Source organism: Aquarana catesbeiana, linkage group LG03 (assembly GCF_042186555.1).
Source record: "Aquarana catesbeiana isolate 2022-GZ linkage group LG03, ASM4218655v1, whole genome shotgun sequence".
Taxonomy (NCBI): domain Eukaryota; kingdom Metazoa; phylum Chordata; class Amphibia; order Anura; family Ranidae; genus Aquarana; species Aquarana catesbeiana.
Window position 1 is genome coordinate 618,788,703 of NC_133326.1, and position 25,564 is coordinate 618,814,266.

General features: G+C 42.6%; 1 protein-coding gene across 1 annotated transcript in view; it reads right to left on the bottom strand.

Annotated features, from left to right (window-relative positions):
* Window positions 1-313: 313 nt before the first annotated feature.
* Window positions 314-25,564, bottom strand: part of ANK1 (ankyrin 1) — a 402,733-nt gene continuing 377,482 nt past the window's right edge. The window contains 3 exon segments of the mRNA XM_073622316.1: window positions 314-1,762; window positions 21,342-21,482; window positions 22,640-22,792. Of these exon segments, the coding sequence (XP_073478417.1) occupies window positions 21,384-21,482; window positions 22,640-22,792 (252 nt within the window). The 3' untranslated portion in view covers window positions 314-1,762; window positions 21,342-21,383.

Sequence of the window (25,564 nt, forward strand, 5' to 3'; positions counted from 1 at the left end):
ATTTTTTTGAATAAGGTGCAACAAACACATTTACCATTTGGCAAAGTAAATAATTGCTCTTGTTTTGCTTTAAGCCTAACTCTACATTTAATTAGTTAGTATATTCTTGCCGCTGAGACGCGCAGCATGGCTACAACTAAGCCTATGCAAATGCAGCCTAACAGAACATAAAGTCCCCCACAATGTGTTATTTCAACTCACCATGAAGTAGAGTGTATCTGTAAAGCATTAAAACTCTAATTCTGCAACGCCCCCGTGTGGTGATTCTGAATATTGCAGCTGCTTGGCACAGATTAAACAAGACAGTTTCAGCTTATATTGCATAGTATTTATTCCCATATGAGCAGTTATTGTACAATCAGCTTCTTATGCATATCAGAAATTGCATCTAAAAAGAGCGCTGGAGAGGTTGTGAAAGGTGAGTGCTCTGTCTCTCTCCGGAGAAGGGCTGGAGGGTCTGGACTTGGGATAACTGTGTGGGGAGGGGGTAGGCTAAATCCTTTTAATAGATAGAATTCTCCCCTCCCCCCCTAAAGCTGGAACCACATTCCTGAGTCAGGGGGGCAATTTCATCCCCATACCCCCCCTACCCCTAATAATGAACATTCTGCGCTGTATAAAGACACCGGGAAGCATCTCTATGCACTTTCAGCCCCTGATAATGAACATGCTGCACTGTGCAGAGGTGCTGAGCATCTTGGTGGACTGTCGATGACCATGCTGCACTGTATAATGATAATGAGTATCTCTATACACTCCCAGCCCCTGATAATAAACATGCTGCTCTGCGTAATAATGATTCTAGTTTTATCTATACACTTTCATACCCCCTGTTATAAACGTACTGCACTGTACAATAATGCAGACTATCTTTATGCACTACCAGTAGCTTGAGAATAAGCATGCTGCACTGTATAATGGTGCCGAGTGCCTCTACTGATGCCTAGCCACCTTGGAAAAAAAAAAACAAAAAAACATGCCGCATTGTATAGTGGTACTGAGTATCTACATACACTTTTTTGTAGCCCTCTTCAATTGAAGACGCATCCCTGCATAACGATACTGAGTATCTCTAACGTGTAGCCCTTTCGCTTTGAAGGAAACTGAGCGCAAATTAACTGCAACATGCAGAACCCATGCCTGGTCTGCCCGGTCGACATTGTGCTGTGCCCTGCGGCCTTCGGGACGGTCTGTCCTCGGGCTGAGGGTTACTCCTATTGCTGTGTGTCGATGGACAGCCAATAGAGTGTGAGGAACCGGCGGGGTGTTCCCTTAATGCCGCTGCAGAGTGTATAGACATACTCAGCACTGATATACATGTAGTATCTGAGACACAAAGCACTTTGCAGCTGGGATAGGTGAAGAAGGAAAAAGGTTAAGTGTCACCCACTTTTTTTTCCCCCCAGTCTTATCCTGTAAATGGCCACCCCCCCCTGGTGGGGGACTGAGAAGGGAATGAGTCCAGGGGAACCGGGGAAGGAGGCAGGGGGGCAGCACTGTCCTCTTCCCCAATGTCATCACATGCATATTACTTTGTAACATGCAGGGTGCAATTCTTCATGCCGTGAGCATACAGGGGGCGAGCGTCTTCTTCAGAGTTTGGAGGGGGAGGGACCCCTCTTGCTTGTGATGCTTTTGGGGAGGGAGGTGTCTGCTTATAGATGAGTGAGAAAAAAATTCCATTTTGTACTGGTTCCTAGTCCATGGGCTGCAGTAGACATCACTTGGATCGGCTTCAGTAGCTGGTACTGGAGGTGTAGTTCTGAAGAGTGGGGAAAGAGTTGAAGAGGGTTTTGTTAGCATTTTGGAAGTTTAGCATCCTCTCACAGCATTGAGAATCAGGAAAGAGCAGAGGGTTCAAGTTTATTAGAGCAAATACTCCAAGAAACCCATAAAGTGACAGCACAACTCAAGACACATAATTTACCCAAATGCAGAGGGTTAAAAAAGCAAAGACCTTATCACATCATTGATTATGGAAATATCACCCTGTGCTGGTCATTGGGGGGGGTCTTTTTTGGATTCTTATGGCTTTCCAAATAAATCCAATAGAATAGGCCAGTGAAACAATATCAGTGAATTATCTGTAGCCCTTCCCATAATCCCCTATTACAGTTCTGTATATACAGGAACTCTATTTCATTAGCCACTCAATTGTCTCCAAAGTGACAAACCTCGTGGTCTACACTAAAACTCACTGACATTTCATTTTTTGCAGATGTGCTGAAGTCACCTTATGCTTTAAAAGACATTGGGGTTGATTTACTAAAGACAAAAAGACTGTTCACTTTACAAAGGAAGTTGCATTTTGCAAGCAAAGTTTCCCCAGTGAAGGAGGTGAAGCTCTGTTGACTTCCATCATCCAATCATCTGCAAGCAAGAATGCTGTTTTATTTTTTTTTTTTTTTTAATTTTCCTTGCACATGTTTGTGTATTCTTTGCAAAGTGAAAGTTTACCAAATTCACTAAACTTTGGGGAAAATTCCCTTAAAAAGTGCAACTTTCTGTGCAAAGTGAACAGCCTAATTGCCCTAAGTAAATCATCCCCATTGGGTTGGAGTAGGGCAAAATTCACTCATCCCCTACCAGTAGCTGCTGATAAGAATGATCTGCTGGATTCTATTTAAATTGACAACATCCAACAATCTAATTGTATAATCTACTTCAGATCTACCAAAAGTGATATAGAGTGACTTACCTGGCTGGATACAAAGTGAATGGGTTGTTACTGGTAAATCTAAAGTAGATCACATTGTACAATTAAATTGTAACCTGTATAGGCAGCTTTAGGAATACATGTATAATCTAGCTAGGCCCAAATGCTCCAAACCAACTTTTAACAACCTGGCAAGGAATCGGAATATGCCCACTCCACTTGCAACAGACTCAACATATGGAGTTATCCTTTATTTTCTAATATATCACATAACAGCTAATATCTGTTAATACAAAATACATGCTAATAGTCATGTTCACACCAGTTATTAACAATTAGTAAAAAAATAGATTTGCAGAGAAGAAAATGAAATTCTGATTTTTTTCAGGCATGATGTGATTTACATAGCAGGCCTTGCACTGATAATTAGGCTGCTGTGCTGGGGCTCAAGGTGGCACTTTCTTATTATCATACTGGCATGAGCATAGATGCAAAAATGCCAACCCAGTCCTTTTAAGCTGCTGCTAATTAATCATGTCCTGTCTCTTGTGTTCTCTCTTTACAATTGTGTCCTTGGCTGTCCTGCTGCCAGTATAATTCCAGTTTTGTTACCAATTAACCCCACTCAGCTCAAATTTCCAGTGTTCCTTTTATATTATACTACAGGCTGTCCACTTCATGACACCCCAGCAGGGATGGCAACAGGCACATTTTTTGGGGGGTGCTGTGCTGGCAATACAACTGGGGGGCTTATGGGAACTGCCACACAATTGTGGATGTGGTCAAAAAGGTGGGTGTTGCTTCACAGTGTATGGCTTATAGGGTACAGGGGGTATAGGAGTAAATTAAATGAGACTATTAAATAAAAAGTGCATTTTACGAGTAGCAAAAAACACTGCTTCTAAACTTTTCTCAATCAACAAATCTGTATGTCTGTATAAAAGTTTGGTTAAATCAGCCCAGGAATTGAGTATTCTGTATTTAACGTGGTTGGTTATTTTGGAGGGCCTGGGTGTAATGGATAAACAGGGGAATATCACCGTGCATCATTCGACAGCCATGCAAGTGTGCCTTCAGGACCGCGCACCTACACGGCTCTCAAACTAGGACCAGTGGCTGTGCCAATGGCCCTTTGTATGGATAGGTACGACCGTGTGAATGCAGATATACACACATTCATACATACATATACACTCTCAGATACATACAGTATCTCACAAAAGTGAGTACACCCCTCACATTTTTGTAAATATTTTATTATATCTTTTCATGTGACAACACTGAAGAAATTACACTTTGCTACAATGTAAAGTAGTGAGTGTACAGCTTGTATAACAGTGTAAATTTGCTGTCCCCTCAAAATAACTCAACACACAGCCATTAATGTCTAAACCGCTGGCAACAAAAGTGAGTACACCCCTAAGTGAAAATGTACAAATTGGGCCCAATTAGCCATTTTCCCTCCCTGGTGTCATCTGAGTTGTTAGTGTTACAAGGTCTCAGGTGTGAATGGGGAGCAGGTGTGTTAAATTTGGTGTTATCACTCTCACTCTCTCATACTGGTTACTGGAAGTTCAACATGGCACCCCATGGCAAAGAACTCTCTGAGGATCTGAAAAGAAGAATTGTTGCTCTACAGAAAGATGGCCTAGGCCAGTGATGGCGAACCTTGGCACTCCAGATGTTTTGGAACTACATTTCCCATGATACTCATCTACACTGCAGAGCGCATGAACATCATGGGAAATGTAGTTCCAAAACATCTGGGGTGCCAAGGTTCGCCATCACTGGCCTAGGCTGTAAGAAGACCCTGAAACTGAGCTGCAGCACGGTGGCCAAGACCATACAGCGGTTTAACAGGACAGGTTCCACTCAGAACAGGCCTCTCCATGGTCGACCAAAGAAGTTGAATGCACACGCTCAGCGTCATATCCAGAGGTTGTCTTTGGGAAATAGACATATGAGTGCTGCCAACATTGCTGCAGAGGTTGAAGGGTTGGGGGGTTAGCCTGTCAGAGCTCAGACCATACGCCGCACACTGCATCAAATTGGTCTGCATGGCTGTCTTCCCAGAAGGAAGCCTCTTCTAAAGATGATGCACAAGAAAGCCCGCAAACAGTTTGCTGAAGACAAGCAGACTAAGGACATGGATTACTGGAACCATGTCCTGTTGTCTGATGAGACCAAGATAAACTTATTTGGTTCAGATGGTGTCAAGCATGTGTGGCGGGAACCAGGTGAGGAGTACAAAGACAAGTGTGTCTTGCCTACAGTCAAGCATGGTGATGGGAGTGTCATGGTCTGGGACTGCATGAGTGCTGCCGGCACTGGGGAGCTACAGTTCATTGAGGGAACCATGAATGCCAACACGTACTGTGACATACTAAAGCCGAGCATGATCCCCTCCCTTCGGAGACTGGGCCGCAAGGCAGTTTATCTAACATGATAATGACCCAAACACACCTCCAAGACGACCACTGCCTTGCTAAAGAAGCTGAGGGCAAAGGTGATGGACTGGCCAAGCATGTCTCCAGACCTAAACCCTATTGAGCATCTGTGGGACCCCCCTTAAACGGAAGGTGGAGGAGTGCAGGGTCTCTAACATCCACCAGCTCCGTGATGTCATCAAGATATAATATAATAAAATATTTACAAAAATGTGAGGAGTGTACTCAATTTTGTGAGATACTGTAAATACATATACATACTCAGTTACATACATACTGTATACACACTCAGATACACCAGATTAGAGTTACTTATTTTCATAAGAGTGACAGTTATTTTCAGGTGAGCCCAAAGAAAACTGAAAAATACAGTCACCTGGCAGATAACGATCTTTATCCTTGTCTAAAGCTTTGTAATTGAGCCTATTGTAGGTAGGAACATGACAATTAGATAGAAACACAATGGGCTGTTTAGTCAGACCATTACATAACATAGTATCTCTAAAGGAGATTTTCCATCAGATTGTAAAGTGAATGGACAGTTTTATATTAACCAACACCTACATAGTGCAAGAGCTAACCTGATTGGATAGAAGTAGATTGGGTTGTTTAGGAAGGCCCTCCAACTGCATAATTTGTTAATAAATATAAATGAAATTGCACAAAGATTGCACAGTTTGTAATACATATAGGCAATTTTACAATGACCTGTAGTGTAGCTGTGATGAGACCATTGTAGGTGCTTTTGGCTGTGGACAGGGGTCGGCATGGGTACGCTGACCAGTCTGCGGCTACGCGGCCCCATACACAACATACTGCGATTCACTGTGTGTTCTGACATCTTTCTATTAGAACCAGCATTAACCTCTTACTGAGCTACAGTAGCGCTTCTACTGGATCGGACTATGTGGGCCAGCCTTCGCTCTCCACATGCCTCAATCAGCCCTGGCTGCCAATTACCCTGTCGCCGCTTGGCGAGGTTTCCTTCATTGGACCACTTTCGGTCGGTCTTGACCACTGCAGACCGGGAACATCGCACAAGAGCCGCAGTTTTGGAGTTGCTCTGACCCAGTCGTCTAGGCATTACAATTTGGCCCTTGTCGAAGTCACTCAAATTCTAACGCTTGCCCATTTTTTTCTACTTTCAACACATCAACTTCAGAAACATGTTCACTTGCTGCCTAATATATCCCACCTACTTTCAGGTGCCATTGTAGCAAGATAGTCAATGTTATTCACTTTACCTGTCCGTAGTCATAATGTTATGGCTGATCGGTGTATACTGATATGTCATGGTACATGGCTGGGTATATCTATACAAGGCATGTCTGAGTTCAGATGTTACATTGAGTTGTGATGGGATTTATGACAAGACTTTGACATGTCCCCATCGCTCTGTACATCCACAGGTGTGACATCGTACATCTATATTTATCTCTGCCTGGAAAAGGGCTGCTTGTCCTGTCCGTGTCACATGGAAGCAGTGTGCCAGTAGGACCGGGGGGGGCTGTTCAGGTCTAGCGTTCTCATTGGTTGGTATAGGGAGAAGAGACCAAAGACAGATTATAAGAGGATAAATCATCGGACAAAATGACATTGAGGAGGCTGCCCGTCCACAGACCCAAATATAACACAGATATCTCTCCATGGTGTACAGGAGCAAAGACAAAATAAAACCTGCACTGATCGAATATGGAGGCTGTCATTGCTGACTTCAGAAAAAGCTGATTGCTGGCTGTCATGTTAAAAAAAAAATACGCTAATCAGGAGTTCAGACCTCATTCTTAAGCCTCGTACACACGGTACGATTGTTGGCAGGGGATTGTCTGTTGACTGTTGTCCTAAAATCTTACCATTAGTACGCTCCTTTTGACAATTGTTGTCCAACTTTCCGCCAACAAATGTTGCATGGCAAAAAAAAGTCGAAAGTACAAACACGCATGCTCGGAATCAGTGCTCACCAAACACGAAATTAGCAGACGGGGCCCAAAGGGTGGCGCTCAAGAGTTGAAATTCCTCGTAGTACGTCACTACGTTCGTGTTTGTGGCACAACAATTGTGTACTGTTAGTATGCAAGACAAGATCCTGGCACACGCCCTTTTGACAAAAATCAGACGCTCGGTTGGCCAACAATCGTACCGTGTGTACGAAGCTTTAGACTTGCATGTTCCAGATCAGTGACAGCCAGGCAGCTAGTATTATTTCCAGGCATAGGTGTGCACAGCCTATTGCGTTAGGGTGTGCACCCCAAAGCTCAAACACACATGCCTTTCTTTGCAGCCTCACCTGCACGGGGCGGTGAATGAACAGGAAGTGCTCTGTGCCAAGCAGGTTCCTGTTCATTCACAGTTGGAAGCCTATTAAACACAGTTTACTATGCATCAGTTATGAATGAACACAGTGAGTGGGTGTGTTCACTGTGTTCATTTAGAAAAGAAAGGGTCCGGTAAATTACATATTTACTAGCCCCTTCCCCTGCTCTCCATCCTAAAACATTCCCCACAGCAGCTGGGGGGAGAGGAGCGGAGGGAAGCCAGCAGCACTGCAGGGCGAGGGGGGGGGTGCCAAATACAGGAGGAAGTACAGGCAGTAGGGGGAATCTGCAGTTCACATAGTGATTAGGGTGTGCCCAGGCACACCTGGCACACCCCCTGCACACGCCTATGTTTCCAGGAGGTCAGCAGTGGCAGCCCCTTTACCACACAGAACCTCACCCATATCAATGCAGAATGCATGCATGTATTCAGAAGTAATGGACACTGGAGCAGTCAGCAGAAATTAGAAATTGCAGCAAGAGCTCGGTTTTACCAGGGAATAAAAGAAAAGACAAGCAAATGTATTATTCTTACTTGTACCTAGAAGAAATTATTAGAACCCCAGTCAGTTCTGTTTTGTTGTCTGTGACCCATTGGCATGATTTTTCTTTCACTTCCTGTCCTAGAGACACAATTCTCGGTTGACGTTTGTCATAAAAAACAGGTGTCACCATTGGAAGACTTCCCTTCGCCTCCTGTGCAGGTGATAACTTTAACATTTTAGAGTTTCCATCGCTCTCGAGCAAAGGGCATCAGGACAAACAGATCGGGCGAATCTCCCCAGTGGGCACACAGACAGCAAAAAAATCCTCACAAGGGGTCTAACACATCCATGCTGCCAATAACTTAAAAAAAAAAGTTTTGGCTCATAATAATACAGATCTGATTTCTGCAAACTGAATTTGGATTGGTTCCTCTGGGTTATGGTATTTAAGAATTAACACTTAAAGGGGTTGTAAAGTCAGAAGCTTTTTATCTGAATGCATTATATGCATTCAGATAAAAAGCCTTCTGTGTGCAGCAGCTCTCCTCAGCCCATCTAATACTTACCTGAGCCCCATCTCTGTCCAGCGATGTTCACGAGTGCCTCGGCCGTCTGGGGCTCTCCCTCCTGATTGGCTGAGACACAGCAGTGGCGCCATTGGCTCCCGGTGCTGTCAAAGTCAGTTAGCCAATCAAGAGAGAGAGGGGGCGGGGTCAAACCACAGCTCCATGTCTGAATGGACACATGGAGCTGCAGCTCGGCTTGAGTGCCCCCATAGCAAGCTGCTTGCTGTGGGGGCATTCGACAGAAGGGAGGGGCCAGGAGCAGCAAAGAGGGACCTGAGAAGAGGAGGATTGGGGCTGCTCTGTGCAAATCCGCTACACAGAGCAGGTAAGTATAACATGTTTGTTATTTTTATAGAAAAAATAACGAGACTTTACAATCACTTTAATCTGGTCATCAATGATTAGATTTTTTTGTTCAGCCCATTCAGATTCTTCCATCCACACAAATGAGATGGATGGAAAAACCCTCCACACCAGCAAATTGTAATCTGACATTGGTAGGCTCCATTGTCAGAATACACTGATCAGCGGCAGCGGCTGTAGATCGACAAAAGTTTTCCAGTATGTCCGTTCAACAGAAATCAATCTCACAATTGGCTTCTGTTAAACTGGGACAGCCATACATTGATCGAAATTCAGTTGATCCCTGTTGAACCGGCTGAATTTTGATCCATCTATGGCCAGCTTTACATCCTCTTTACTGAATAAAGCTGACTATGTTTGTCCTTAGATAAATATAAAAGCAGAAACTACACAAGTGCTCTATATAATCTGGAATACCACTCCTACTAGTTACCTAAATCACCTGTTTAACACATAACAGAATTAAATTGTATTGCAGCAGTGATATTCACAAACAGGAAATATAAAGGGGATCCTAAATCTAATAATTAGAATAGCTGCAGTTTTCTACTGTTATTATCTTTCTATGCTATGGGTGTTATATGTGGTGACCCAGTAATAAATGTGACACTTTTCATATAAAAGGTACATGTAATAAGGTGCTAATCTCCCTGTGAAGTCCATCCTCTGGAGGTGTGCCTCTCATATGGATATGGTGGAGGTGCCCTTACCACTTGACCTCCGGAAGATTTCATGACCAGGTCACTTTTTGCGATGCGGCACTGCGTTATTTTAACTGACAATTGCACGGTCATGTGACACTGTACCCAAGTAAAATTTGTATTTTTTTTCCTACAAAACAGAACTTTATTTTGGTGGTATTTGATCACTGCTGCGTTCTTTCATTTTTAATTTTTGTGCTATAAACAAACAATATTTTTTAATTTCTGCTATAAAACATAACCAATACAAAATTTAAAAAATCTAATTTCTTCATAAATTTAGGCCAATGTGTATTCTGCTACATATTTTTGGTTAAAAAAAATCCCAATTAAGCGTATATTGATTTTTCTACATGAATGTTATAGCGTCTACAAATTATGGGATATATCCTGGAATTTTTATTTATTTATTTTTTATACTAGTAATGGCGATCAGTGACTTACAGCGGGACTGTGATATTGTGGAGGACAATCAGGCACTAAGGGGTTTATTTACTAAAGCTGGAGAGTGCAAAATCAGTCTCACTTCTGTGGAGTAACCAGTCAGCTTCTAACGTCAGCTTGTTCATTTAAAAAAAACTGGAAGCTGATTGGTTTCTTTGCAGAAATAAGACTGATTTTGCACTCTCCAGCTTTAGTAAATAAACCCCTAACATCAGTTAGACACTTTGCAGGAACCAGTGACAGTAATACAGTGATCAGTGGTAAAAATATGCACTGTCACTGTACTAATGACACCAGCTGGGAAGGGGTTAAACATCTAGGGCAATCAAAGGGTTAAATGTGTGCCTAGCCAATGTTTCTGTTTACTATGAGTGCTGCTTTTACTAGGGGAAGAGATGGATTTGAGTCCCTGGTTTGCAGGAACACAGAATCCATCCCCTCCCCCCTGTCAGAACGGAACTCTGCCTTGTTTACATAGACAGAGCTCCGTTTTTAGTCTCTGCGCAATGATCGGCGGGTGCTGATGGACACTGAGTGCCCGGCACCCGCAGATCAGCTTCTGCTGTGAATTATTACAGTTTAAGCGGGGTGCCCCCTGTAGGAGGAAGTGCGGGATCTTGTATACAGTGGGGCAAAAAAGTATTTAGTCAGCCACCAATTGTGCAAGTTCTCCCACTTAAAAAGATGAGAGAGGCCTGTAATTGTCATCATAGGTATCCCTCAACTATGAGAGACAAAATGTGGAAACAAATCCAGAGAATCACATTGTCTGATTTTTGAAAGAATTTATATGCAAATTATGGTGGAAAATAAGTATTTGGTCACCTACAAACAAGCAAGATTTCTGGCTCTAACAAACCTGTAACTTCTTCTTTAAGAGGCTTCTCTGTCCTCCACTCATTACCTGTATTAATGACACCTGTTTGTATCACTTGTTATCAGTATAAAAGACACCTGTCCACAACCTCAAACAGTCACACTCCAAACTCCACTATGGTGAAGACCAAAGAGCTGTCGAAGGACACCAGAAACAAAATTGTAGACCTGCACCAGGCTGGGAAGACTGAATCTGCAATAGGCAAGCAGCTTGATGTGAAGAAGTCAACTGTGGGAGCAATAATTAGAAAATGGAAGACATACAAGACCACTGATAATCTCCCTCGATCTGGGGCTCCATACAAGATCTCACCCCGTGGGGTCAAAATGATCACAAGAACGGTGAGCAAAAATCCCAGAACCACACGGGGGGACCTAGTGAATGACCTGCAGAGAGCTGGGACCAACGTAACAAAGGCTACCATCAGTAACACACTACGCCACCAGGACCTCAGATCCTGCAGTGCCAGACGTGTCCCCCTGCTTAAGCCAGTACATGTCCGGGCCCGTCTGAGGTTTGCTAGAGAGCATTTGGATGATCCAGAAGAGGATTGGGAGAATGTCATATGGTCAGATGAAACCAAAGTAGAACTGTTTGGTAGAAACACAACTCGTCGTGTTTGGAGGAGAGAGAATGCTAAGTTGCAACCAAAGAATACCATACCTACTGTGAAGCATGGGGGTGGCAACATCATGCTTTGGGGCTGTTTCTCTGCAAAGGGAACAGGACGACTGATCCGTGTACATGAAAGAATGAATGGGGCCATGTGTCGTGAGATTTTGAGTGAAAACCTCCTCCCATCAGCAAGGGCATTGAAGATGAAACGTGGCTGGGTCTTTCAGCATGACAATGATCCCAAACACACCACCCGGGCAATGAAGGAGTGGCTTCGTAAGAAGCATGTCAAGGTCCTGCAGTGGCCTAGCCAGTCTCCAGATCTCAACCCCATAGAAAACCTTTGGAGGGAGTTGAAAGTCCGTGTTGCCCAGCGACAGCCCCAAAACATCACTGCTCTAGAGGAGATCTGCATGGAGGAATGGGCCAACATACCAGCAAGTGTGTGACAACCTTGTGAAGACTTACAGAAATGTTTGACCTCTGTCATTGCCAACAAAGGATATATAACAAAGTATTGAGATGAACTTTTGATATTGACCAAATACTTATTTTCCACCATAATTAGCAAATAAATTCTTTCAAAAATCAGACAATGTGATTGTCTGGATTTGTTTCCACATTTTGTCTCTCATAGTTGAGGTATACCTATGATGACAATTACAGGCCTTTCTCATCTTTTAAGTGGGAGAACTTGCACAATTGGTGGCTGACTAAATACTTTTTTGCCCCACTGTATATATGTGATCCTGCACACAGCTGCCGCCCTGTAGCAGTAAAACAGTGAAGACCCATGAAGCCTCCAACTTTGTTCTGGTATTAAAAACAGACTTGTTTCAAGCTGACAGGTCCATTGCTAAATGCACATGCCTTCAAGCCATCATCACTTTTTTGCTCAATAACTTAAAGGGTCAGTCCCAACTACCTGACGGTTACTGATATCTCCTGGGGATCTGCATCACGTACAGGAAGTAAACTGGAAGTACATGCTGTTTTGCCGGCTGGATGATTTATTGTCAAGCACAATCCTTTTTTATGTTTGTAAGTGTGTTTTTTTTTTTTTTTATTAAATAAATGGTGTTTTATGATCTCTACACTATGAGGAGCCCATATCAGCATACTTTGGCATGATTCTGAGGGTATGGGTGCATTCATCACTTATCTGAAGAACAACTCAGATGGACAACGCTGGCTTTTGTGGAAAGAGATGCTATTGAGATGCTGCAGCCATGGGCTGAGCGCGTTTAGACCACTCTGAAAAAAGGGGTCATTTTCTGTTTCAATCGTTTTTATTTGGTTTTAACAAATAGTGAACATGCAAAAGATACGCCCACGCAGGGGCTAGCATTGAATTGGTAACAAGACTTAGCTCACATGGAAGGCAAAAAATGAGGTGATACATGAACAGAAGAAACAAGAGCTCACATAACAGCAATGAATAGGAGTGTTTGTGGGCCCATGAGGAACAAGGGGTCCCAGAGAGGCTCCCCGCAAAAAGGGGTCATTTTCATCTGGTAAGCTCATATCTTATCTATTTTTTCTGGTGACGGGTGACACTGGTGATTTGCCTATTTGGAGATCAAAAATCTCATTTACAGGATATTGATAAAGGGGGATCTTTTTACACTTATCAAGCACTGTTTTTGAATTGCATTTGAGGTCACTTTATTTGTCATTATGTTATATTGGTTATGTATTAGCACAACACTTAATATTTATAGCACTTTATTAGAGAAGATATCCCCTTTTGTGTTTGCAGCTCACTATTTTTATTTTTTTATGCACAATTTGCCCAGTTCCCAATATGTATTATTAACATAAAAAGATGGGCTGGAACATCCAAAACTCCCAGGAATACCACCAAAATCTGCAATCCCCTTTCATTCTAATTCAGCATAGTACTGTAGGGCTTAAAGCTATTGCTTTGATGTATATAATGAGTCATTGCACTCCACACACTCTCCGTTCCAGATATCCGGGGTAACAGTTGTGCCAAGGTCCTCATTTTGTCAGTCTGTATGCCCATGCGATGTTATTATATATGTATCAATTATGGATTGCAATAACAGCAGCCTTCCGAAACGAGGTCTATATCTTGCAGTCAATCATTTATATCACACATATTTAGGGTTGCCATCTCATCCCTTTACACCCGAACACATATTAATTACACAGGTTCTGTGGCTGATTAAGGAGGTAATTAAACTCACTTGGTGCCTTTTCTGCATTAAATTAGCCTCAAAACCTGTGTAATTAATATGTGTTCGGGTTTAAAGGGATAAGGTGGCAACCCCACACATATTCCTGACGCACATCCTTCAGATCAGATACACACATACTGTACTTTATTATATCTGATCAGGGAATGTTTAGTAGTTGGAGTGCATGTTATATCTGTGCTGGAGGGAACATGAAATCTCACAAAGTAAACCAGTGGAAGGAGTAAAGTGCTATGAGCAGCAATCAGAGCAAACCAACAGAATCCATCTAATACTGATCTGTCTTCAGCAAAATAAATTCTGGTTGGCCGCTGTGAGTTACTGTACTTTACATTAAGCACTTTTCTTTTTACATGTGCTACTGAAAAAACTCCTTGTATACAGTTTTACCATATGGGTGATGGAACTGGATTAAACAAATGTAGTGTCGTGCTAACTAATGTGAATTCATAAGAGAGAAAGAAATAGTGTGTGATTAGATTGGTGATAACATTGAGGTAAGTGGATAGGACACCTATACCTCTATGCCTAACACCAGTACTAACTGAAGCCAAACTAGAAAGCAACAGAAGTACAGTAACAAAAACATAATGGAAATTTAAGGTTAGGATGTAAAAAAAAAAAAAAAAAGATTTAAAAAAATCCTAGGTTAGGAAATATGCATTGGGCATGCTAAGAAAGGTAATGAAACATTATAGGAAAACAATGAACCAAATAATGAGATAGACACTGGTAAAACATTTGCCTATGAACCAGAGGATCAGTTGTTGTAAGAGGTGAACAGAATGAATGAGGGGACCATGGATAAGGACATTAGGTGCAGTCATATAGGACATGAAAAAAACACCAGGGTGAACATAAAGGTCATGTTGTGGGACAATAGGAGAAGAGATAGAGGGAAGGTAACAGGGTGAATAAATCATGTAGAATGAATGTCTTTTAGACAGAGATGGAGAGACCATAACAGACTGAATGGATGGCCAAGTCAGAGGTGACTTTCACATGCACATAGGGATATATTAAGGAACATCATCACACTGTAGTAGGACCGAGGTGGTAAAGGAATCGGAGAGAATACTAAGAAGGGAAAAGGTAGTCATATACGAAAGAGGTCAAACTTGTGTCAAGCTACCACAATAGGACATAAAAGACATCATTCTTGGGCAAAGGATCAGATGTTGTCGGGATAAATAAGAGGAGGTAAAAGAATAAGAAAGCCATGCCATGAACAGAGGCAGGTGGTACCGGATGTAGTCATTTAGACAATAGTAGACAACAAGGTAAGAAAAGGGTCAGAACCCACTAGGTACCAGATGTTATGAATTGTGAAAGTGGCGAATCCAGAAGAATATGTTGAATCTACAAGGTGGGCATGGAGAGTAAATAACATAAAGGTTATGGCTGGAAACCCAGAAAACCTTGATAATCAGAGGTATGAAGAAAGAGCTGACCTTGGTGGCCATACCAACCATTTTTCCTTTTCACAAACTGCTGTGATTGGTTGCTATGGACAAAATGATCAGCTCTTTAAATGAACCTAGCTGATGATGTTTCCGGAAAAAGTGACATTAGAATAAAGGAGGAAAGAGCTGGAAAAAGCTGGCAGGCATGGACGTATGGAGAATGAAGGAAAGAGCCATGAGACAACCATGCTAGGGAGGAGTGCCGGGGTGGAGAAAATAGAATAGATAGTTTGAATTGCTGTAACATAGTAAAGTAAAGCATGCTAAAAGGACAATGGGGGGATAGTTTGCAATAGGGCAAGAAAATATCCATATGTCCACACTTTCCGTATTAGTATTATTTCATTATCATGAGGCCTAGCACAAATACAATTCATAATAATGTACCATTTTAATTCCACTTTCTAGCTTTCGATGTGTGTCATCCATTGTTTTGATATCACTATGAGGCTGGTGAATATGATGAATGTGGTTTTAATATTAAGTTAAATTTAATAAATGATGGAAGACTGTACTGTTGATGGCTATAATAAATTCAAGTTGAAAGAGATCGGTATAGTATATAGGTGAAGTATAAATAAGAGATCAATGATGGTGAGATTATTGGCACAATAAGTGAGAATTATAATTTGCCGCAGCCGTTCCATGTCTCTTAGGGTAGCAGAGACAAAGAGGCACAGCTGTAATATTTCTCATTTTTCTTCTATCAGCAATGAAAAATAAATGCCAAATCCACTCATATAAACTTATGTTTTAATCATTCCAGCCAAAAAAAGTGGTTAGAAAAAAGTCAATACTCACACATTCAAAGGAGCTGTGAACTTTTAAATGGGGAGGCTACACGTTGTGGAGATATACTTTACATGGTAGAAGGAACAATTATTGGTTTATGTTGTTAAGTTTGAGTGAGAAATCACAAACCTACATTTGCTTATTTTAAAGGGCACATGAAGTTCAGTAATAAACAATGCTGTGAAGGAGGAGTAGAGGGGAAGCAGACAGATCTAGCCCAGATTATCTCCATACTGTTTTCCTGCAGTGCTAGCAAAGTAGCCAGTGGCAAAGTTAAAGCTCCAGGATAAGCAAAAATGTTCTGCATAAAAGAGGCATGTGTATGCTTACATGGATGTATGCGTCCTTGCATGCATAATCAGGTATGCACACAGTAATCAGGTCTAAAAACTTTCTTTGTGAGGGAAATTCTTCACCTGATAAAGATCAGTCACTGCATTATCTGGTTGTGCAAGGTGTCTGGTCTTGTATCTGCCCCCTCATGTTGTTTTCTAGGTGTACAAAGGCATTTCATGCAAACATAGTGGATTATTATCTGTTGTGGCTATGGAGAAATACATTTAAAGCAGAGTTCCACCCAAAAATGGAACTTCCACTGTCCTGATTCCCCCCCCGTGTCACTTTGAGCACCTTTCAGGGGGAAGGGGGGAGCAGATACCTGTCTAAAACAGGTATTTGCTCCCACTTCCGGCAAAAGATCACTGCAGTATCCCTGGCGATCTACGCCATGTCTGGCCCCTCCTGCACCCCCCCCCCCCCGCTGTCTTCTAGGAGACACACAGGTTCCAGAAGACAATAGGGACCACTCAGTACGTGCAGCGCGACTTGAGCATGTGCAGTAGGGAACCAGACTGTGGAGCCACAAGGCATCACTTCCTGATTCCCTTACTGAAGAGATGCTGGCACGTCCACCCAGGAACCGAGGGCAGGTCGGCTTCGGGTGCGGACATCACGGCGCCCTGGACAGGTGAGTGTCCTCAGCAGCTGTAGTATTTGTAGCTGCTGACTTACAAAAAAATTTTTTCATGGAACTCCACTTTAAATTACAGTATTTGAGCCTGGAGTTTAGCTTTAAAGTGTATGAACCTGAGATAAAAAAAATTGTACTTATTGCAGCTAAGAAGTTATTGTAGTGGCTTCTGTAGTTCTTGTTTCAGGCCTCTTTTCCTTTATTTTTGCCTGCTGATACTACCAGAAACACACTTCTTGTCCTGGGGTGACAACGCTCACTTACTGTACTATATCGTTGGAGGAGCCATGTTTTCTCCCTAGGACATGTGATATGTTATAAACCACAATTAAAAAAATAGAGCTGCACTAAACATCAACCTAAATAAGAAAACAGAGAATGAACCAACAATAGAAACTTAATATAGTTCGTAGTAAACATCAACTCCACTCATATAGAGAGAAGTGAAAATGTGTATATCACTTTAAAAGTCCTCCTCGTGATGTTGGTGACTCACAACACGACAAGAAGTGTACCTCCACCACATAAGTTGCACGCTTACCAGACGGCAAGCGTTTTAACATTTACGGCTAATACCCAGCCAGGGCCTTTGTCCTCAAAGGGGAAGTCAAATGGCAGCTCGTATCATAGGAAAATTCCAACATGTAGTAGAGAAGAGCAGATGATCTAAGCCCTTTCCTGAGATCCAAAGGAGCCAAATTCGTTTTCAATTGATGTCCTCAGAAGGATGACCCAAAAAAGAAGTGATATTTCTTATAATAAAACATTATATGGTTTTACACTATGGCGAGATTTCTCTTTTTGGGTCATCCTTCTGAGTACATAAAATTCCCCCCTCTGCTTAAAATATTCTTTTTACATTAAAATATTGCCACTATATACCTTTTTGGCTGATCTGTATAACACGGTCAGTGATAAACTGCACAGTTTCTCCAGTGCTGATAGTTCAGGTAGGAGGAGATTTCCACTGCAGCCTGTATACACGCCCACGTGTGTAATGTCAATATCATGTGACCTTGCTAGCTCTGAGAACAAGTAAATGTTCTCTCCAGCATAAAAAGATACAACTGTGCATGTGCAGGTTGACTACCCTGCCTGTGTTAGCTGGCTTTCCCCAGATAGACAGTACAGGAGGGAAGGATCTGTGCATACAGGATAAAACAGCTTTTTTACACAATGCAGAGGATTAACCCCTTAAGTTCCACAGTGAGTATAACAAGCATGCTATACTGCATATATAGACAGATTTTACTGTTGTGGGTTTAGTAACACTTTAAGTTTCTAATGTTGGTTCATTCACTGTTTTCTTATTTAGGTTAATGTTTAGTGCAACTCTACTTTTTTAATTGTGGTTTGTGACTGTGTGTATCTTGCAGCAGAGCTGCTGCTTTTGCTAATGAGGATATATAGCACAGTTTGTTTTTATTTGATCTATTATGTAGTATGTTATGACTACAGAATACCTTTCCCTCTACTTATTTCACAAAACAGCGTGCGGTTTTCATCAATCCACAGGAAGAACTGGGATTAATGCTAACTGATTACAGTGCAGCACAGGAAGTTGTTAACCCACAAGGTTTCTGGCAGGATCAGCAGGTGTTTTTTTCACTTATATAACACAATGCTATTCATTGTATATTTAGCCTGTGTATTAAGAGAACCAAATAACAGAAGCTTATTGTTAGGGTTTACTTACATTTTAAGTGTGACCAGGGGGATCCTCACAATGCTATACTAGCAGTGCAGCACAGGCACGGGGATAGGTGTGCGCAGCCTCTTGCATTAGGGTGTGCACCCCAAAGCTTAAATTCATATGCATGTGTATATGTACTGATGGTGTCAGTAGGGCAGTGGACAGTGTCATTATTTTTATTTTATTTTTAAATAAATTATTGTATTTTGTAACAATTTTTTGGTGGATGAAATATCAGTGGTCTAAACAGGGGGGAATATGCACCACACAAGGCGATTAGGGTGTGCCCAGCCACACCTGGCACAAACTGTGCGCACGCCTATGGGCACGGGGATTCATGAACAAATGGCAACATTGTTCTATTTCTGAAATCATTTTAAATGTTTGACATTATCGGTGACATTGTGTTACCAAGTTACCAGTGATGCCATATCACCAGAACCAGAGGGACTCTAGGCTATTTCCCCGTTCCCTGTGTAAATTATAAGGCTGGCACTTAGAAGATACAGTATGTAAAGAGTAAAGAATCCCTGTACACATGGTAACCCCTCACACCCACTGCTTTTGCATAAAATTCCGAGAGTGTCCCATCTTTCAGCCTTTAGCAGCACAAATGAATACTCACATATGTACTACATACTATAACACATGCCTGGCTACTGGCTGTTATCAGTTAGAAACTGAGTAGTTACAGAGTATGCAGCACAATGCAAATTATAGCGTTTTCCAGGAGACAAAAAGGCCAAACAGTCATAAGGATTTCATGTACAGGAAAAGGGATTTGGTTCATCCAGGAACACAGGAGCTTTTTACACCTGCTTACTTACACTCTTCCTCAACAGTCATAATACTGAAGGCAGTGTCTACCTTTTCTAACTCCTCCTTTCACAGCATATCATGCTCTCCACAACAACAAGTTAACTCTAACCAGAAATCAAAACAGCTTGTTAAATCCCTCAGAGGCCCCAGTGCACATAGCACTTGTGCCCATTAAAATCGGTGCTGTGGTTTGTAAATAAAATGTCATGTTTATTACTGTGAGTGCTGGCTGTAGCTCCACCCCAGGCATAAGCCCAAATTATGGACCATCTTATGGGGGAAGTACAGACAGCACTGAAGCCACAGCCCCTTCTCAATTCCTTGCCATGGATGATGGAGCTCTTGCCTCCCCAGTTCCATTTATACAGATAAACAACTGAGCCTGCAAACTGCCACATCTCCTCTCTATTATGCAGCTGTACCTCCACTGCTCCCTCTGCTACAGTTAAAAGACAGAGTCTGCAACCCCCCAGCTGCTAGCTAGTTCTAAAGGAGATAACTACAGTAGCTGCTGGTGGCTTTTGTTGTTTGAATGACAGCCGCTGGGGAGCAGTTCTGTCACTCACAAAAACCCTAGCCAACAGCACACACACTGGCAGCTACTACATTTATCCAAGATAGATTAGTGTAGTAGCTTCCAGAGGCTTTCAGAGATTGCAGACTTAAGCCTAGTACACATGGGCCAAATGCCGGACGACATTGGCCGGTTCAATAAAACCGTCTGACTTTCGGCCCGTGTGTATGGCAGCCAGTTCGACAGAAGCCGGACAAACAGCTTTAAAGCCCAGTACACACTACTAGTTAAAAAGAACTGACAGCTCAAATCGGAGCCACTGTACTAACATTCCGAAGTTAGTACAACAATCTCCCCTACTAAGCTATTGTGTTTTGACAGGGGGACGCCCCCCCCCCCCCCCCCTTTCTCCCCAGAATACTCCGGTCAGCGCTCTCAGCCATTGGGAGCTGGTCGGCTGCTGGTTTTTCCAGCATGCTCATCCGACAGCTCGTCCGGCTTCTGTTGGACCGGCTGCCATACACACGGCCTGAATGTCGTCTGGTTTTTATTGAACTGGCTGATGTCGTCTGACATTTGGCCCGTGTGTACTAGGCTTTAGTCTTTTAGCTGTACAAAGGGAGCCGAGGAGGCATGGGTGACACAGCAAGTAGAGCTGCGGGTGTTCTGTCTGCAGTGTTCAGGAGGTGGGGGCTGTGTGAGCTCTGTGCCATGCACTGTTGTTTGCACAGTCAGTCACAGTTCGTCTCTTTTGTCCAGAACTGTTGGACAGCGGTGGGTGGTGGAAGGGGCTAGCTACCCAATAATGCTGTTTAGAAATTGCAGCGCCAACTCTATCAGGGACAACTGCTATGTGCACAGGGTCCCCTGGGGACTTAACAAGCCTTATTAAAATCTAGTGAGGCTTCTTTAAAGAAGAAGTCTGGTCCTAACCAATCTGAGCTTAAATCTGCTCCCACCCCCCATTCTATGCCCTATACTAACTACCCTGTAAAGGAAAGATGTGTATATTTACCTATTCTGGTCACATGATTTCTCCAGTGGCCATCTTCAAGGGAGAGGAGATAGCAACGACAACAGCTGCAGTGCCTGGGCAGTGAAGCCACCCATAGACTTACTAAAGGGCATCTGTTGTCCGCTGTCGCCCTTTTCTCTCCTGAAACTAGCGATGGGAGCTGATCATGTGACCGGACTGGAGTGCCCTTAGATTAGGGAAGTATACACATCTTTACTTTATGAGGTAGTTAGTATAGGGCTTAAAATAGGGCGGGAGCAAGTTTAAGCTTAGATATGTTTATACCGGACTTCTACTTTAAGGTTAAATACAGAGTGTCCTGGTTAGTACACATGTACTACAGACTAAGGATGTTACCTGGGATTTTCCCACACTAAATTGCATTACCTGGGCGTTTCCCAGTATTTTGGGTGTCCCAGATTTGTGGTCTCACTGCTGCACCCGTTTGGTGCCGGCTCGTTTCACAATCTGTGCCCCTTTCCTCCCGTCTCCAACCTCTGACCTCAGAGAGTCAAACTCGTCCTCTGCCTGCCATGGGCAGCCCGGTGAGGGAACATGGGTTTTTAGGGATAGGGAGATGAAAGGGCACACATGGACAACAGAGGTAGACGTGGAGAAAGAGACACGAGGAATACACAACAATAAATGGGACAGAGAAAAATATGAAGAATGAGTATTGAGCACAAAACACAAGACAAAGCAAGAGAAAGAACAAATACAGGACACAGGTCAGCGAAGACAGCTCTTTACACTGTGAGTGTGCGCAAACACCAATGGCCCGTAAAAGGGATATATGAATGTGTCTATATATTAGTAATGCATACCATCAAATTAAAGATGAATGTGTGAAATTAGCCTTTCTTAAATATGAAAACAGTTTGTTTAAAGATACAGCCAGCATGCCTATTAAAGTGAACCTAAATGGCCTAACATATTTCCAAAGTAACAACAGTGCTGAGGTTTGGGCTGTTTGGAATGTCTGCAAGTGCATGTATTAGCCTTCTAATTGACCTCTGTGGAACCCCAACCTGTCCATGGGACATTGATTTCTGACAAAGCTGAAATAAAGCTCTGTCTCCTCCTGGCACTAAGCCCCACCTCCTTTCATTCAACCGTCAAAGGCCAGAAAATCAATGGGCAATAGAGACTTTGGCATTTCATAGCTGAATGATTAGCACCATATGGGGTAAGGCTAAACTTTATTTTGGGCACAAGTTGAGGCTCCATGCACATTCTGGGCCTTGAATCCATTTCAAGACTATTAGAGGTACTTGAAGGTATCACAGGGTGCCTACTCTTTAATATAGTTGTTACCTTAGAATTGTTTTAGGTCAGGTTAAGTTAACTTTCAGTATTTACCATTCAGAGACTGCAGCTAATAGGTCTTTAAAAGGTTAGTTCACCTTTTCAGAAAAAGTAAAAAGGTGAACTAGGACCGTACATTTTAAGGGCTTTAAAAAATCTGGTTGAAGCTTGCTGAAGGCTTCATAAATGCTTGCTGTACAAATTGCACTTTGGGCTAGTATTTTCAGGCTAAACCCAATAGGCGTTATCAGTTTGTTTCCCTGATTTTCTGCACATGCAGGGAAAACAATTACAGTCTGCAGGAAGACAGATGCAGCAGGTGGGAAGAAAAAGACAGAAAGCAGATGAAGATGAAGAAGGACTACATGGGGACATCATACCTCTCTGTGCAGCACTGCATATTTCAGGTAATTAGGTGTCTCACTCTCAAGCTCTTCTGGCTCTTGCAATGTCCCCTCAATTATCAAGTCCTCATTGTCCCCTAAGTCTGTTGACCCTGGTGGCCCCACTCTGCGCAGGACCTTTCGGACTGTCTGCAGAAGATAAAAGACAAGACAAAATCCAGGCATTAATAATACATTGGGGTTGATTTACTAAAACTGGAGAGTACAAAATCTGGTGCAGCTCTGCATAAAAACCAATCAGCTTCCAGGTTTTTTTGTCTTAAGCTTGAGCTTAATTGAACAAGTTGAAGTTAGAAGCTGATTGGCTACCATGCACAGTTGCACCATATTTTGCACTCTCCAGTTGTGGTAAATCAACCCTGCTGTGTTCTCCAAAGGGAAAGATAAAAAATGAACAAGATAGGGCTATTTATGGTTCTCTTCAGGCTGTAGCAAAATGCAGATAATTTTATTTTGTAGCCTTTTAGAGTTCCTGGTACAAAGGTGAGTCCTCATGGCATGGGATGTTCCTTCTTGCATGTAGTCAAGGAGATATCACTGTCCAGTTGTACAAGTTTCTTCAAATGATTTTCAGTTCCAGAAAAGTGTGATACATTATGGTATCTACAATCATAGCAGATAGTATAGTATAGTATAGTATAGTATAGTATAGTATAGTATAGTATAGTATAGTATTACTGCTAGTAGTATAGTATAGTATAGTATTACTGCTAGTAATATGGTATAGTATAGTATTACTGCTAGTAGTATAGTATAGTTTTGCTGCTAGTAGTATAGTATAGTGCGGCATTCTTTACTGACAAAACATAGAAAATTTACTGACGGAGCACATTTTTTTTTATTGACAACCTGAAAAATGACAGATCTCCTATTAAAAATCAGCCTCCTCCCATGGACGAGCTCATAGACACCAATGGACCAATGGACGTCCAGATGAAGCTACACACCCCCAAATGTGAAACGCGTTGACGTCATGTCTGCCCGGACGCCGCGCTCAGACGGAATTCCCCATTGGTGTCTATGAGCTCGTCATTCCATGGGAGGAGGCTGATCACGTGATCGTACGGCACTCAGGGAGATCAGAGAAGGACACAGACGAGGCCTTACACTTGGATGGCTGTTCCACACATGCTTCCTCATATATGCCAGCCCACCTGTACTCCACATGCAGTGTACATGCCTCCTATATAGATACTGCCCTGTGGTGCAGTGACTTCATGATGGCAGGACATTGACACATGAAGACGTCAGCCCTAGAAGCAGATGACGGCATCCATCTATCACCTGGGGTGGTAATGCACCATGGCTGTTCTCATTCTTTGATACAATCATATTTACTTATGCCAGTTGTGTACTTTACAGACAGCTCATTGTTCCCGGTTCACACCCAGTTCAGGACATTCTGGACCACAGGCCACCCACTGCAACATTACTGTATTTGTGACATATATTCACACAGCTCTGAACTTTGCTAATTTTGCCCTTTACTTTAGTCTGTCCAGACCCGTTTGCCTGTAGATACCGGCAAGACACCCCCACCAGCTGGTGCCAACTCTGAGCCCTCCAGAAGCCCTGTGGACATTTCATGATCACTTCTGCTGTTCCTAGTCCTCCATCCCCCTCCCTCGAGCTCTTTCTCCTCAGGGATTGATGTCAGCCTTGGAGCCTTATTCAGCAATTGCTGATCAACCTCCCATGGTGGACGACAAGGCTGACACTAACTTACTTCGCATCCGGACGCTGTTTTTGTTTTATGTTTTTGTTTAATGTTGTTTTGTTCCCCTTGTCTGTGGTCACGACAGACCAGCCTCTGTAGGTGGTCGGCGATATTTTATTAGGTACAGTACAATATTGGGTCTCCACCCTTTTACCTGCAACTTTTGTCTATGCCAATAAATTTTCACTTTTTGTTACATATACCTGCATTTTGTTCTTCCGTTAGCCCCGCTTTTCTCTGTCCCCTCCTGTTTGGGATACCTTTTGTAGTATACAGGCATACCCCACTTGTATATACTCCATTGCACCCTTTATTTTATTTATTGATAGTATTTTTCATAGGGCAGAGTTTTTTCTTTGGTTTTTTATTACCAACATTAAAGAGGCTCTTAAGTCTTAACAACAAACAATTAAAAGTCAGTAGCTATAATTACTGTAGCTGCTGACTTAAAAAAAAGGACACTAACCTGCCCAAGGATCCAGTGCCGTCCTCACCTGGGCTGGTTCTTTATTAGTCTTTGGGTTCCCAGCGCCTGCATGTTTACTAAGGGAAGCTACTGTGCATGCGCGAGCTGCACTGCACTTTGTAAATGGTCTTGCAGCCTTCTGGGATCTGTGATGTTACCCAGAAGGTTGCCAGTGAGGGGGGAGGCTTCTGCTCTGATCACCCCCCAGAAAAAACTTCCAAAGGTGGAGAGGAAGGGGAAAGGAGGGGGTGTTAAACCAGAACTTCTCTCTTAGGGTAACTTTGCAAAGTAAACATAAAACAGTCTTTAACTGTTTTATGTTTTGGAAAAAAATTGCCAGCAATCCAATATTTTGAGCAGAGAGAAACCTTAGATTTAAAGGAAACCAGCATGGATAGAAATAAGGAGGCTGCTACTGCTAATCTCTGTGTGAAAAAGCTAGGTGTCCCGACTGTCAGAATCAGAGGGAAGTCAGAAAGTACAGTGACAGCCAGGCACCTGGCATTTCAGAAATGTGGAAAGGACAACAGGAGTATATAAGACCACACTGGAAGAATGAACATTTAACTGTTTATGTCTAGCCTCAAGCACAAGACATGCGGTGCTACAGAAGATAAAAAGAGACCAGAGGAGTCTGATCCCATGATTTGCAAACCATACAAGAGGTCAGTGGCTAGGAAAACCTTTTTGTGGTTAATTTAAAACCAAAGAATTCCAA